Here is a 15,374-nt window from a genome sequence, read left to right on the forward strand (position 1 = left end):
AACATGAAGATGGCGATCCCAAGTGGACAAAAGTAATACCTGCACCTCACATACAATATATATATATTTTTTTAATTGCACCTTATTTTGAATTGGTATTATGCTTGGGGAGAAAAACTGCAGAGTGAAACGCACTTATTATTGTTGTTTATTTATTTATTTTTCATCATCAATTACAGTACATAATGTACGTACCTGCTTTAAAAACTTGGCTCATTGGTAAAATAAAAATTAAAAAACTAATCTGCTCACAAAATGTTTTCCCTCTTATTAACTGACTATGCTATCACGGAGTGAAGAGATTAAATAAACAAAAAACAATAACCTGTCACAATCTGTTTCAAAGGGCTCCACTTTTATCTATCAGCAACATAAAAAGTACTCTTAAATAGGCAATTGGTGGACAACATTTTGCTTCTCCGCACCTTTTGCCGTTGTCGTTGCTTGTCCCAGTCTTTTTTTTTTTTTTTTTAACTTTAAAAGACCCGAAAATCCTGAGACCTGAGAATCAATGAATGAATCAATCAACTGTGGTTTCATTGACCTTTCTCTGTTAACATGATTATGTCAAGTCGTTATCATCAAAGGTTGAAACAAGTACCAAGCCGATTTTGACAAAGTAGCAGAGCAGATTTTTTTTTTCTTTCAAATGTAGGAAATAAAAGTAAAAATAGATACAGTACATTATTGACCTACATTAAAGTGACAACATATAATATACGGTATTACAGAATGAAACCTCTCAGTGTCAATTCAATCCAAGCATCATTTTCTTTCTAAAAACATTTAAAGAATAATAATATGAGAAATATTAGCTGGTTGAACTGTTTTGCTGCAACGCTTGAGACACAATACCCTGGATATATATTGTTGTGCTCTTGCTTGTAGTATCTGGATTGATTTGACATTTTCAGTAGCATCATCCGGTCTTTTCATTTGTTAGGAGTTGAAAGGTGACTGTGAGATGGTGAAACTCCATGCAACCTCTGAGATAAAACCTGCACAATCCTGTCAAAGGGTCGCCTCCTAACACAGTAGAAAAAATTGGTGTAGTAGAAAGACAAAAATATATATTTTTTCATCAGATAGGATTCTTTTAAGAGAGCTGTTTTAATGAGGTACCTCTGAGAAAAAAGACCTTTTTGTTCCACAGAAATCTTTTACAGGCTTCTCTTATCTTGGGAAGTTTGAGACCATACATGAAGGGGGTAATTATTGGCTGGCAAACAAGCAGATACACCGCCGAAAAAATACGCACGTTGTCGGGTAAAGGAACCGCAGCGATCCTGCCGTCCAAAATATTAAAAGTGCAGCCGACAAACAAGTTTGACACGGAAACAATCTGAGGCGTGCAGGTAGTGAGGGCTTTCTGCTTATTCTCTTTGGACGTATCGAAACAAACCACCAGAATCTTTACATATGACACCACAATCATCCCAAATGATAAGACAGTTGTTAAGAAGGTAAAAAGTGCAGTTATGCTCTTGACTTTTGAAGTGGAGCACACAAGTTCAGCTACTAATTTATAGTCACAAAACACCTGGTCAATAACATTTCCGCACAATTTGTAATTGACCACAAAGACAAACGCTAGCGTGAAAGTTGCATATGAATACACCCAGGTAAATGACACGATGACGGCCACTGTCCCCGTGCTCATGATGGCGTTGTAGTGCAAAGGCTTGCAGATGGAGACGTAACGGTCAAAAGCCATTGCGGCCAAACTGCAAAACTCAACAGAAGCGGAAGAGTACAGAGTGAACATCTGCAGGAAGCACAAGGAAACGGACACCTCGTGTGCGTCCGACAACATCTGCGAGAGCAGGAGAGGATACAGAGATGTGCTACCGCTGACCTCGTTCACCATTAAGTTACAAAGTAACATGTACATCGGCTCGTGAAGCCTCCTGTCAACAAATATGACGGCGATGAGCAAAGCGTTGGCAGCACATATCGAACAGTACCACAGCAGCAATATGAAGAAATACAAGTACTTCAACTGGCCCATGTTGCCGTAGGCACCCAGCACAAAGTATCCAATCTCACTCGAGTTCTCCATTTCTTAATATGGTACAAACGCACAAAATCACAAGACATTCAGCGGCAAAGATTAATGGATGGATGACGGTCCTGTAAGAAATACAAAAACAAGGAATGAAATTGCATTAGAAAGCAGACAGATATTCCACAATTGTTGTTTAGTAGTAAAATTCATCACAGCTGCTTGAAGACCTTCCTGCTCACCTCAAATGTGCCAATTCTATGAAAGTCAAAACATCAATCACATAATTGTGGGAAGTGACGAGTGTTGCGAGTGTCGAGCTCCCGGTGACTCCTGCATCCCTCCCCTCGACCTGCCCAATAACAGCCGCAGTTGAACTTATACGTGAGGTGAAGCGGGGTGGGCCTCACCTCAGCCTCACCAAGCCCATTGCGAAACAAATTGAAAGTTTGAAGGGACATTTTGGCACTTTAAGAATTGTAACATTTTACTGTATCAGTAAAATATTATATTTCAATGTATTCCTGAAACAGACAAATTAATATATTAAGGAACACTAGTTGTACACTACTGCAAAGCACAACCACAATAATGAGAGAAAGAAACTGAATATTACTTTGTAGCTATGCTAACTTCCATCGAACCTCATTTGGATTGGATTTGCCATCGACTTCCTGTCTAAAATCTATGAAAACACAAATAGTTTGGAGTTCATCTGATTGACACAAAGGTTTGTTGCTCTGAATGTGCCGTAATCGACAATTCCGAGCCTACATCACAATGTCAAAATGGCGGTCAACTTGGCAGAAGGAAGCTCTGGACCCTGGATCGTTGTAATTTGATTTGTGAGGTTATTTTGATTTCACAATGTGTTGAAATGTCGTTTGATGACTATAACAATCTGCCTGGTTTGTATGCTCACCACAATTGAAATCAATACAATATATTGTTTGTTTACACCGTGTAACGGAAGCACTATAAATGCCCGGATGTTTGGAATTGTCAAAATCTTTTTTTCCCTCTCTCTCTCTCTCTCTCTCTCTCTCAACTACACTGGACAACTTTGCTCAAGGCCTCAGGCCTGGACCAACGGTTGCCTCGGGGTTAAAGTGACTAGTCAATGAGTAGTCTATACTACCCCGCGTTGTCACAGAAAGCTACTTTATTAGTCTGCATGGACATTTAAAGCTTGGGGTGTGTATGTACACGCCAACATATAAAGCCTGTCAGAGAAGTTCCAGGATAATGACATAAGCTGTGTCCAAATTCATAGGCTGTATCCTCCGAAGGACCCTTCGTGGGCTGGGTCCTTCGAAGGAAGTGACTCTCACATGACTGTCTTCTGTACAACCACAAGATGGCAGCAATGTGCTCAGCTGGTCAGAGACAAAGTGTAGAAAGTTTGATCAGAAGCAGCCTTTGGTCAAGGTCCATCTCCATAGAAACGAAGGCCAGATTCAAAGGCACCCTGAATTTGTACACTAGCGTGTCATGTTTTGCTTCAGTGTGGCTCGGTTTTTTTTGGTTTTAGGTGGTTGTAGTGTCTTGTCCTGAGTTCTCCCATTGTCTCGTCATGGTTAACCTCGTCCACCTGTGTGTGTCTTCACTTTTCAGTATGTGTGACCACTCAGTGCCCTCAGCCTAGTGTGTTTCTCAGGTGTGTCTTGTTAGTGTTAGTGTATTTAGTCAGTGGTGTTTGTTCACGCGGGGTGGGAGCATAGTCTTGTCTTGTCCTGGTGTGGTGTGGTGGTAACATTTGCTGTTGAGTCAAGTTTCTCTACGTCTGGTCAAGTGTCTCCCTCACGTCCAAGCCAAGTGTCTCCCTCACATCCTGCCAAGTTTGTCCACATTCTGTCAAGTCTGTCCACGTTCTGCCAAGTCTGTCCACGTCCTGCCAAGACTATCCACATTCTGCCAAGTCTGTCCACGTTCTGCCAAGTTTGTCCACGTTCTGCCAAGTCTGTCTTGCCAAGTCTGTCCACATCCTGCCAAGTCTGTCCTGCCAAGTCTTTCCAAGTCTGTCCATGTCCTGCCAAGTCTGTTCATGTTCTGCCAAGTCTGTTCATGTTCTGCCAAGTCTGTCCATGTCCTGCCAAGTCTGTCCACATCCTGCCAAGTCTGTTCTGCTATGTCTGTCCACGTTCTGCCAAGTCTGTCCTGCCAAGTCTGTCCACATCCTGCCAAGTCTGTCCCGCCAAGTCTGTTCACATCCTGCCAAGTCTGTCCATGTTCTGCCAAGTCTGTCCACGTTCTGCCAAGTCTGTCCACGTCCTGCCAAGTCTGTCCACGTCCTGCCAAGTCTTTCCACCTCTGTCCACATCCTGCCAAGTCTGTCCACGTTCTGCCAAGTCTGTCCACGTTCTGCCAAGTCTGTCCACGTCCTGCCAAGGCTGTCCTGCTAAGTCTGTCCACGTCCTGCCAAGTCTTTCCACGTCTGTCCACATCCTGCCAAGTCTGTCCACGTTCTGCCAAGTCTGTCCTGCCAAGTCTGTCCACGTTCTGCCAAGTCTGTCCTGCCAAGTCTGTCCACGTCATGCCCAGTCTGTCCACATTCAGTCCAGTCATGTTGATCAGTCCACTTACTTTCCGTCCTGTCTTTTACTTGGTTATGGTCAATAAAGTTATTCTCAGTCTTCTTCCCGTCATGTGTCTCTGCCATTGGGTCCATCTCCCCTCACCCACTTGCACCTCCACCCATCATGACAGCGTGCGGGCGAAGCGCACCGGGAGTTACATCATGGGGCCTTCAAATTCTGCCATTGGAGGACACAGTACGTATATGAATTTGGACATATAGTTTTATATTTGATATTTCCAGGTTTAGACATTTCAGTATATTTCCATCACAGGTGACATCTTTTCCACTACCTTATATTTTAACATTTTATCCACATTATTACAACGCTCTTTATAAATACTGTTTTGTCTTTGCTTGTAGTATCTGGATTGATTTGACATTTGCTGCAACAACATCTGCTATTTTTATTCGTGGGAATTTGAAAGGTGACTGCGAGATGGTGAAACTCCATGCAACCTCTGAGGTAAAGCCTGCACAATCCTTTGAACAGGTCTTTTACTAACACCAGGCATTAGCGGTAATACTTGCTCCATGGAGGAATAGCTGGAAAAAGATAAAAAAAAAACAAAAAAACAACAACTATTATTTCCATCACATATGATTTATTGGAAGAGAGCTTTTTTTAATTATTACGTACTGTAAATGCCAGGTAAATGAAAAAAAAAAAAAAAAAAAATACAAGTGTGCCAACAAACACATTTAACAGAACCAAAAAGAAAGAAATATTTTTTTACAGAGGAAGTAAAAACAAAAATGAGATGTAGCATAAGTGTACACACCCTCTTATTACTGGGGCTGTAGCAACTGGTATATTGGGAATTAATCCATCAACCATTTTCTAGCTTTTTTTTTTTTTTCAGGTTACATCACCTCTAATGGATGAATGGATAGACAGACAGTTGGACGACAGACAGATGTGGCCCATTCTCAGAAAGCTTGGACTCAGTCATAAACCGTTCGTCGTCAAACAAGATAAGACCCCAAACGACAAATAAAAAACAACAACCAAAAGTCAGTTTAGGTTAGCAATGGCTCCTAGGCTGTAAAGATGACTCACAGTCACAGTGTTGTGTCCTCAGATGGAAGATCAGGCAAGAATAGGGTGTTTGTTATAATACGGAATTAAACCATTATGAAACACATTTTGTCTAATTGCTGTTCTGTAGCAAATACAAAAACACTTTATATATTTTACTTATATTAAGATAAACAACAGCATAGTCATTCTGTTATGCTACATTTTAAAGTTTCACAGTAGTAAACAGAAGTACAACTGTCATAAAACCAAATCTTAAATGATGACCAGAGACAAACTATTATGCAACTTAAATATGTTATATTAAAAGAAAAAGAGCCAATATGGCTCCTCTGTTTGTTTGCTGTTGTGTTTGTCACAGAAAACCTTTAATGACCATGTTATTTTAGTCTAAAAATGGCACAGACCAAAACAAGACCAGAAGAGACAAACATGTTTTTCCCAGTATTGATTAGACAAATGATGAGCTGATGTAATTCCCATTTGTTATGATTCCGTGACACACAAGGCAGCAACATACATAGTGTAAACATGATGATTAAGCCTCAGGGTCATGCGTCCACTATCCCCAGGACATCAATCTACTGTCAGTATTGTAAATGGCGCCGGGACTACACAGTCCCTAGTGGAGCCCACACAAACATCACACATCACAGTGAGTCCAGAAAAACAGGACAATGACATCCCCCTTCCAAAACTATTGGAACAATGAGGCCAATCCTTTGCTTTTACTATAGAAAAACATTTCGGTTTGACAAGATCAACATTTCGGATTTTATTGCCTGGCCTCTAATATTATTTGTTGCAATTTCAAGTGAACCAAAACACTAACAGAAAATGTAGTTGCATATTGGTTAAACTTTTTGTCGTAATTATTATTAGTATTATTATTATTATTATTATTATTGTTGTTGTTGTTTTTACATTAACAAGCAGTCTATGTACATGCAAACAAAATATGTAAGCTTGCTGACAGGGTTGACATTTTTGGCTAAAATTAGTATATAATGAATGAGCACATGATGTACTTAGCAACGTGATTAGGTGAACACATTGACTGCACTGTTTAATATATACATTGTATATTTCTGTTGTTTTTATATCAATTGATATTTCACTATACTTGCTGTCATCATGACGAGGTCATGCGAGGGTTATGCTTACTGTCGTGACTAGGGTCATGGAAGGGTTACGTTTACTGTTATGACGAGAGTCATGCAAGTGTTGTGCTTGGGCCATGCAAGGGTTATGTTTGGGTCATGACCGTGAGGTCAATTGTCTGTTTTGAACTGATTTAACCAGCATCTAGTTTCAACTGGTCTTAAGACATATGATGTCAGAAGATATGTGATGTCAGGAATCTTTAATCTCTTCATCTGATCAACAGCCAGTCAGATAATACCATGTCAGTTCCGTTACCCACATGTCTAGCGACAGCCAATCAGATCGATTCGTTGTCTATATAAGCCGGTCTGAGAAGTGTGTGTTTTTGTCGGATTATTACCTCTGTTCCTCTGTGCACCTCAACAGCTCAAGTTAGCTTAGCGTCTCGTGATTCTTGATACATTCTCGTTGTTTCTCCCACTAAGAATAAAGATATTTAAGATAAGAAGTACTTTTAACTTTTATTAAACTGGGCAGCTTGTACCAACATTCCTGACGTGTTGTAAATTGAAGGTGATACTGCGACCTCAACATTTTTGGCTATAAATGTTTAATGGGTATTACAAATGGAACTAAAATCTAAAAAATAAGAAAATAAATACCGGTACTTATATAATTTACTCAGGCATCAAGCGTTTTTTAATGTAGAAGACTGAAACCAGATGAGTAAAATCAAGGTCTGAGTGGGAGTGAGTTTTAAACTGGTGAATAAAATGTTTATACACAGTATGGAGACAATATCTAGAAACATTTCTAATAAAAAGTTAGAATTTATAATTGATAGATTATTTGCAAACAGTAGGGGTGGCAACTGGGGTTCCAAAACATTTGATAAATCATCCGATAAAAGTCTATGCAGAGTGGACATTTTAAGTTTGACACCATCCAACTAACTACACGTGATGAAAATTACGCAACATTGTTCCAAGCTCCATTGATTTGATATGACTGCCCAAATAGAATATACATGATGATGATAAAAAAACAAAAAAAAAACCTGCGTTATCATGTAGCTTGCTTTTAATAAATTCATGTAAAATGTGGTCAGTTTCCAACATTAACCAAAATAACTGCTCTGGGTAAAGTATGTGGCCTGCTCCTTTGAGATGGGACACACGTGAAACTGATTGGCAGGACAGAGATTTTGACTAAAACAGTAATAAATAATGGAATCAACTTACAAAGAAGCACACTTCTGGATATGACCTACTCGTAAACAAGAATAACTTCCATTCCCAGGCGATCGAGTAAACTGCAGTCTTCTGATTGGAGCATTGCAGCGCTACGCAAAGTATAAGAAGAAGTGGCCAGTTTGAGCCGCGGGGACATCTTCATCCTCCTCAACTTGTCGACAAAACCACATAAGGAAGGGAGGAACCAAGTGAAGGTGGAGAAAACGAGCCAAGGGGAGTGGAAGTGAGAAAAGGATCAAGGATGGCAAACGCAACCGCATTGAACTTTTTTTACTTGACAGGACTGAGTCACATGTCGCAAAGGCTCCGATTGCTTCTGTTTGCCGTTACCTCGTTGTGTTACGCTGCCATTTTGCTGGTCAATGGTGTTCTTATCGTTACCATCATAGTGGATAAAAAACTGCATGAACCCATGTATTTCTTTCTGTGTAATCTATGCGTTAACGGCCTTTACGGGACGGTTGCCCTTTTCCCCAAATTCCTTCATGATCTGTTGTCCAAGAGCCACATAATATCATATTTCGGCTGTCTGATGCAGGTCTTTGTCATCTATTCTTACGCATCAACTGAAATCGCCGTTTTAGCGGTGATGGCTTATGACCGCTATGTGGCCATATGTCGACCGCTGCAGTATCACTCCATTATGACCAAATGCAGGGTGCTGTGGTTGGTGACCTTCTCCAGAATCACGCCTATGATCTGTCAGGGCATAGTAGTGATAATGACCTCCAAACTGCAACTGTGCGGTTCCCACATCAACAAACTGTACTGCGAGAACTGGTCGCTCCTTAAACTGTCCTGCGGTCCCACAACAACCAACAGCATTGTCGGATTCATGATTATTTTATTTTACTTAGGACACGACCTTTTCATTATGTGCTCCTATGTGCAGCTGGTTAAGTTGGCTTTCAGGTCAAAAGAAGGGAAAAAGAAGTTCACGCAGACGTGCGTGCCGCATCTGCTGTGTTTGTTCAACGTCACGGTGGCTTTGCTCTTTGACCTCATGTACGCTCGCTACGGCACCAGCTCCATGCCTCAGAGTCTCAGGAATTTCATGGCCATCCAGATTCTCGCCATTCCGCCGTTGCTCAATCCGATTATTTATGGCCTGAAACTGTCCAAGGTTCAACACAGCGTTTTAAAATGTTTTAGACGAAAGAAGGGCTGAATAGTGATGTTTCTAAGAGGGTCTGTTGTCTTATTGAAATGCTGTTTTGTAAATGAGCCATAAGACACTTTGACAATTGCTTGTACAGTGAAATCTTATTCTGTGATTTTTCTTTTTCAGTTGGCTCTGAAGATATAACTAAAGAAAAGCAAAACTATTTTGAGTTGAATGTTAATTTTTACGTTTAAAAATGCCACTGTTACAATGTATTTTTTATTTATTTTAAGGAGACCGGCAGATATACAACAGTAAGGTTCATAAATGCTCACCATGCATAACACGTAGAATGGGTGGAAAGCGACACAAATTTGCATTTGTTACATCTGCAAAGTTTTGTGACTACCCGGTAAATAATTATTAATACATGGAGTGAATTTCAGTTGTACAAGCTCCCTTTGTTACAAACAAAGTTGGGAGTGGGGGAGAGTCTTCATTCTTGAATTGAACAGGGGTGTTGTTTATTTTATTTTTTATTTTGCTAAGCACAAGAACCCTAACTACTGCAAAAAACAAAAAACAAAAAAACAAAAAACAATCAATCACGAAGACATTTACATACAACCGGGCAGCCAGCAGTAATGCGCTCTCTCTGTATGTTCACCTGAATACTGGGACACCGACACAATTTCACAAATTGGAAATGATCATCAGAGTACACGTAAAAAGTCTCGTAATGGCTACGATTCACCTTTTTAAAATGGAGGGGGTACATTTGAACGGGCTCCTGTGAAACTTTGTAACACCCCCTCACCCCCAAATAATCAAATTTGCTACACTTGCTGAAAATGACCCCAAGGATGAAATAGAAAAAGTCACCTGATGGTTTATTTTATTTCAGTTCCTTAATTTGAGCATGTAATTCGTAGGCATTCTCTTCTTTAAACCAAGTAAAAAGATTACTAAGTCACCTTGAAAATAAGAACGTAATCTAAGTAAATGAACAGTAATTAAAATAAAGAATGAACTCACAATTGTTATATATAACATCTACCACAGAAAAGTGGAGCTCCTTCAAATAGGTTCCCCATAAACATGTATTTAAACTTCAAAAATCTGGAACGAAAATGAAAACGAAACATTCAGTCGTCTGAGCTTTTTTCAGGCTCTTAATAGTGACTGCAACCCCCAGCGCCATACTGGTTCATACATAGAATACATAGTAAGAAAGAGATGACCAGACAGCTGACACTTGGGGAGGATTGTAATTGGGAATGTCACGAGTTTTGCCAATTTTCTGGCACAATTTAAAACCCATGCAGTTTCACACCATTTGCTTTAGATTAGATGTCAGGGGGTCCAAGTCAACAGGGTGTGACTGAAAAGAAGCACACTTTTGGATATGAGAGCAACAAATTGTCGTTCATAACAAAAAGAGCTGTAATTCCCTGGCAATCGAGTACAATGCTAATCTTCTGATTGGAGCGTTGTGGCGCTCAGTAAACGATAAAAAGAAGCGGCCAGTGTGTGAAGCGGGCACATCTTCATCCAGGAACATTTATAAAAACATTCTGACTTGAGTATTGACAATTCCAAACATTCGGGCAATTCTGATATTTGCCCAATGCAACACAATGCAAATGCATCCACGGTGTAAACCAACCAGGCAGATTGTTATGTTAGTCAAATGACATTTCATCACATTTTGAAATCCAAATAACCCTCATAAATCAAATTACAACGATCCAAAGTCCAATGCTTTTCAATGGGCGGAGAGAGTGTCATTTGACCGAGTAAAGACCACCATTTTGAGTTGTGACGTAAGGTTGGAATAACTGTGTTAAGTTCTGAGTTTGGATCCCAAAACGCAGTCACAAATAAGATTTTAACTCTTTATTCACATAGAGAGGCGTGGAACAAACTTGACTAGATGAGAAACAACGAGAGTTGCACAGAGGAACAGAGGTAATAATCCGACAAAAACACACACTTCTCAGACAGGCTTATATAGACAACGGATCGATCTGATTGGTTGTGGCTAGACATGTGGGTAACAGGACTGACATGGAATTTATCTGATTGGCTGTTGACCAGATAAAGATATTAAAGATTCCGGACATCACATAGTTACATGCCGATAAAGATTCCTGACATCACATAGCGTCTTACCATAACCCTTGCATGACCCTAGTCATAACAGTAAGCATAACCCTTGCATGACCCTAGTCATGACAGCATAAGCATAACCCTTGCATGAACCCTAGTCATGACAGTACTAAAATTTACCCTTGCATGACTCTAGTCATAACAGTAAGCATAACCCTTGCATGACCCTAGTCATGACAAACTGGGGTGGCATTTGGTAAAGGTGGCAGCTGGCCCTTACTCACCACCCTGTAAAACTGTCTATGCAGACTGGATATTTTAAGTTTGGCGCCATCCACACTGTATGACAAAAAATTACGTAACATAAGTGCAAACATTTATTCTGCCATTATCCATTATTTCACGCTCCATTGAAGAAAGACAGAGTGCTGGTTAAAATGTCACTGAAAACATCACCGGGTTGCTTAAAGGGGCCGTTACTCCATCACAGTGTGAATAGCAATTTCAGGGACACATGCAAAATATGAATTATACATGATGGACAATAAATTCATGTAAAATGTGTTTGGTCAGTTTCCAACCCAGATAACTGTTCTGCGTAAAGCTATGCGGCCTGCTCTTTTGAAATGGGGCACAAGTGAAGCTGACAGTCGGGACAGGCATTTTTAACTAAAATAATAATAAATAATGGAATCAACTTACAAAGAAGCACACTTCTGGATATGACCTAATCGTAAACAAGAATAACTTCCATTCCCAGGCGATCGAGTCAACTGCAGTCTTCTGATTGGAGCATTGCAGCGCTACGCAAAGTATAAAAAGAAGTGGCCAGTTTGAGCCGCGGGGACATCTTCATCCTCCTCATCCTGTCAACGAAACCAAGTACGGGAGGGAGGAACCGAGTGGAGGAGAAGGAGAAAACGAGCCAAGGGGAGTGGATGTGAGAAAAGGATCAAGGATGGCAAACGCAACCGCATTGAACTTTTTTTACTTGACAGGACTGAGTCACATGTCGCAGAGGCTCCGATTGCTTCTGTTTGCCGTTACCTCGTTGTGTTACGCTGCCATTTTGCTGGTCAATGGTGTTCTTATCGTTACCATCATAGTGGATAAAAAACTGCATGAACCCATGTATTTCTTTCTGTGTAATCTATGCGTTAACGGCCTTTACGTCCCGTTGTCTTTTTGTTGTCTTTTTCCCAAAATTCCTTCATGATTTGTTGTCCAAGAGCCACATAATATCATATTTCGGCTGTCTGATGCAGATCTTTGTCGTCTATTCTTATGCAGCAACTGAAATCGCCGTTTTAGCGGTGATGGCTTATGACCGCTATGTGGCCATATGTCGACCGCTGCAGTATCACTCCATTATGACCAAATGCAGGGTGCTGTGGTTGGTGACCTTCTCCAGACTCACGCCTATGATCTGTCAGGGTATAATAATGATAATGACCTCCAGACTGGAACTGTGCGGTTCCCACATCAACAAACTCTACTGCGAGAACTGGTCGCTCCTTAAACTGTCCTGCGGTCCCACAACAGCCAACAGCATTGTCGGCTTCGGGAACATTTTATTTTACTTTGGACACGACCTTTTCATTATGTGCTCCTATGTGCAGCTGGTTAAGTTGGCTTTCAGGTCAAAAGAAGGGAAAAAGAAGTTCACGCAGACGTGCGTGCCGCATCTGCTGTGTTTGTTCAACGTCACGGTGGCTTTGCTCTTTGACCTCATGTACGCTCGCTACGGCACCAGCTCCATGCCTCAGAGTCTCAGGAATTTCATGGCCATCCAGATTCTCGCCATTCCGCCGTTGCTCAATCCGATTATTTATGGCCTGAAACTGTCCAAGGTTCAACACAGCGTTTTAAAATATTTTAGACGAAAGAAGGGCTGAATAGTGATGTTTGTAAAGAGGGTCTGGTCTCTGCTGTTTTGTAAACGAGCTATAAGACACTTTGAGAAGGCTTGTACACTGAAGTCTTATTCTGTGATTTTTCATTTTCAGCTGGCTCTGAAGATATAAAGAAAAATAAACATATGAGTTGAATGTTTATTTTTACAGTTCAAAACGTCTATTTAACTGTATTTGTTAAAAAAGGTGACAGGATGATGTGCGACATACAGGTTCATAAACGCTCACCACAAATTACATTTTGGGGGGGAAACTTTTTGCAGGTTAATCCCAGGGATCTAAAGCAAGTGTTTTCTTCTGATTGAACAAATGGTTTTCTTTTAAATAGAATCTAGAACCAAGTTTTTATTTCTTATATTCAAATCAAACATGCAGACAGACACTGACAAAATGGACAAGGAAAACATAACTAAAATCCATTCAGAAACCAAGGTCAAACAAACACAAATTGTGACAATCTGTGGAACGGTAGTCCAGTGACTAGAGATTTATTTTGTGAAAATGAACGAGATGGGGTTGTCTCTTTTTGAAATGCTGTTTTTTATTTAGACATTTAAAAATAATGGACAGGATTTGTACACTAAAAAGTCTCATTCTCTGAGTTATTATCTTTATTCAACAATTTGTTTATCCCCGCTTTTTAATCTTTAGTTGTGTTTATTATTATTATTATTATTATTATTATTATTTTGTTTTATTATTCCCCCTTTTTTCCCAATTTATTATTTAATTATTTTATGTTTTTCCCTCAGGTTTGGAATGTAAATGAACAATTTGCTGTTGGTTGTTGTGGGACTGCAGGACAGTTAATCGTTTAAGAGCTCTAATTTATAAATATATCACATCATACAAGAAGAAAACTACGTATTGCTGCGCCCTTAAAAAAAATAAATAAATAAAAAATCAATGTCAGGAATTTTTTGCATTTGTTTCCATGGTGGTTACTTAATCTCGGTGGGGGGAAAAAAAAATAAAAAATAAATTTGCATAAGCTACATTTACATTTGAACAATATTCAGTAAATGTCAGTTCCTCTACACAGCCTTTTATATTTGTTTTGTAATTTAAATGTAGTATTTTGGAAAAAAAAAAAAAATCTACATATGATATATATCTATATACTCTATCCTATGACCGGTTCACATCTCTCCTTGACGCCGCTATCCTTAAGCATTGTTACTCAAAATGGATATGCAGATTCACAGAAGAATATCAGTACGGTAGTCTCCCTTCCAAGCAGCCTGCGCATGTATATAGAGCACATATCGGGCTTTTGATGACCGATTGGTCGGATGTATACGATGAGCGTTCACAGCGCAGGTGCATTTGCTTACATATCCGATTTATATCCACATACGAAAGAGACACAGGTCAAATTTTGAAAGAAAAAAAAAAATAAAAAATCTGAATTGTAGTGTTCACACTAGGGATAGACCGATTATCGGCCGAGCCGATTATCGGTGCCGATATTTGGCATGTTGACCAATATCGGCATCGGCCTTTTTACGAAACTGAAGGCCGATAAAAGCTGGAATCGCACCTAACAGTGAATGCTTGCGAACGTTGCAAATGTTGTTTTATCAGGATTTGCAAGATGTGCACAGACACTTTTTACTTGTTGCAAATACATTTCAAACATATTCAGACAAATTTTCACTGTCTGCGAAGATCTTTTGAACCCTGACGAAAACCCAAAATTAAATGCATTTAATTTTTGCATACATTTGTCACTGCTGACACTGGGAAGTCCCAACACTTTTTAATTTATAAAAAAAAAAAATAATAATAATGATTACAAAAACATTAAATTTAAAAATTGTTGAAATTTTGGAAAACTTTATTTACAGTAGAAAACTGTAGAATTTTTTTATTTATTTATTTATTCACTGCAAACAAACAAAAATACTAAAAATGCTAAAAAAAAACAAAAACATTTAGAAATTATGGAAAACTTTATTTACAGTAAGAAACTTGTTTATTTATTTTTTTTAATTATTTACTTGCTTAGTTTTGAATTTAGCTTAACACAAGCTGATGACCCTGGAAGTTCCCTACAATTTCTGTTAGAATTTTTAATTAAACAAAGCTGTCTATTGTTTATATGTTGAGAATTAAAAGAAAAGGCAATTTATATTTTTTATGCTATTATTTTCTCTTTTACTGCAAATGAAAATCGGCTTGAAATATCGGTTATCGGCCTCCTTGACAACTAATAATCGGCATAGGCATCGGCTCTGAAAAAGGCATATCGGTCTATCACTAGTTCACACTGCATGA

At 39.3% G+C, this 15,374-nt stretch overlaps 3 protein-coding genes across 3 annotated transcripts in view; 2 read left to right on the plus strand and 1 right to left on the minus strand.

The window, feature by feature from the left end:
* Nucleotides 1-1,061: 1,061 nt before the first annotated feature.
* LOC144030844 (olfactory receptor 10A3-like) overlaps nucleotides 1,062-15,374 on the minus strand; it is a 29,470-nt gene continuing 15,157 nt past the window's right edge. The window contains exon 3 of the mRNA XM_077537478.1: nucleotides 1,062-2,130. Coding sequence (XP_077393604.1) covers nucleotides 1,097-2,059 — 963 coding nt within the window. The 5' untranslated portion in view covers nucleotides 2,060-2,130 and the 3' untranslated portion in view covers nucleotides 1,062-1,096. The remainder of the gene's footprint in view (nucleotides 2,131-15,374) is intronic.
* Nucleotides 8,215-9,141, plus strand: LOC144030376 (olfactory receptor 2A14-like). The gene has a single exon (XM_077536616.1). The coding sequence runs from the start codon at nucleotides 8,215-8,217 to the stop codon at nucleotides 9,139-9,141; it is 927 nt and encodes a 308-aa protein (XP_077392742.1).
* LOC144030582 (olfactory receptor 2A7-like) lies at nucleotides 12,143-13,155 on the plus strand. Its single transcript, XM_077537017.1, is given in 2 exon segments — nucleotides 12,143-12,367; nucleotides 12,369-13,155. Coding segments are annotated over 2 exon segments (936 nt in total). The 3' UTR covers nucleotides 13,080-13,155.

Source organism: Festucalex cinctus, chromosome 11 (genome assembly GCF_051991245.1).
Source record: "Festucalex cinctus isolate MCC-2025b chromosome 11, RoL_Fcin_1.0, whole genome shotgun sequence".
In the NCBI taxonomy this organism is placed as follows: Eukaryota; Metazoa; Chordata; class Actinopteri; order Syngnathiformes; family Syngnathidae; genus Festucalex; species Festucalex cinctus.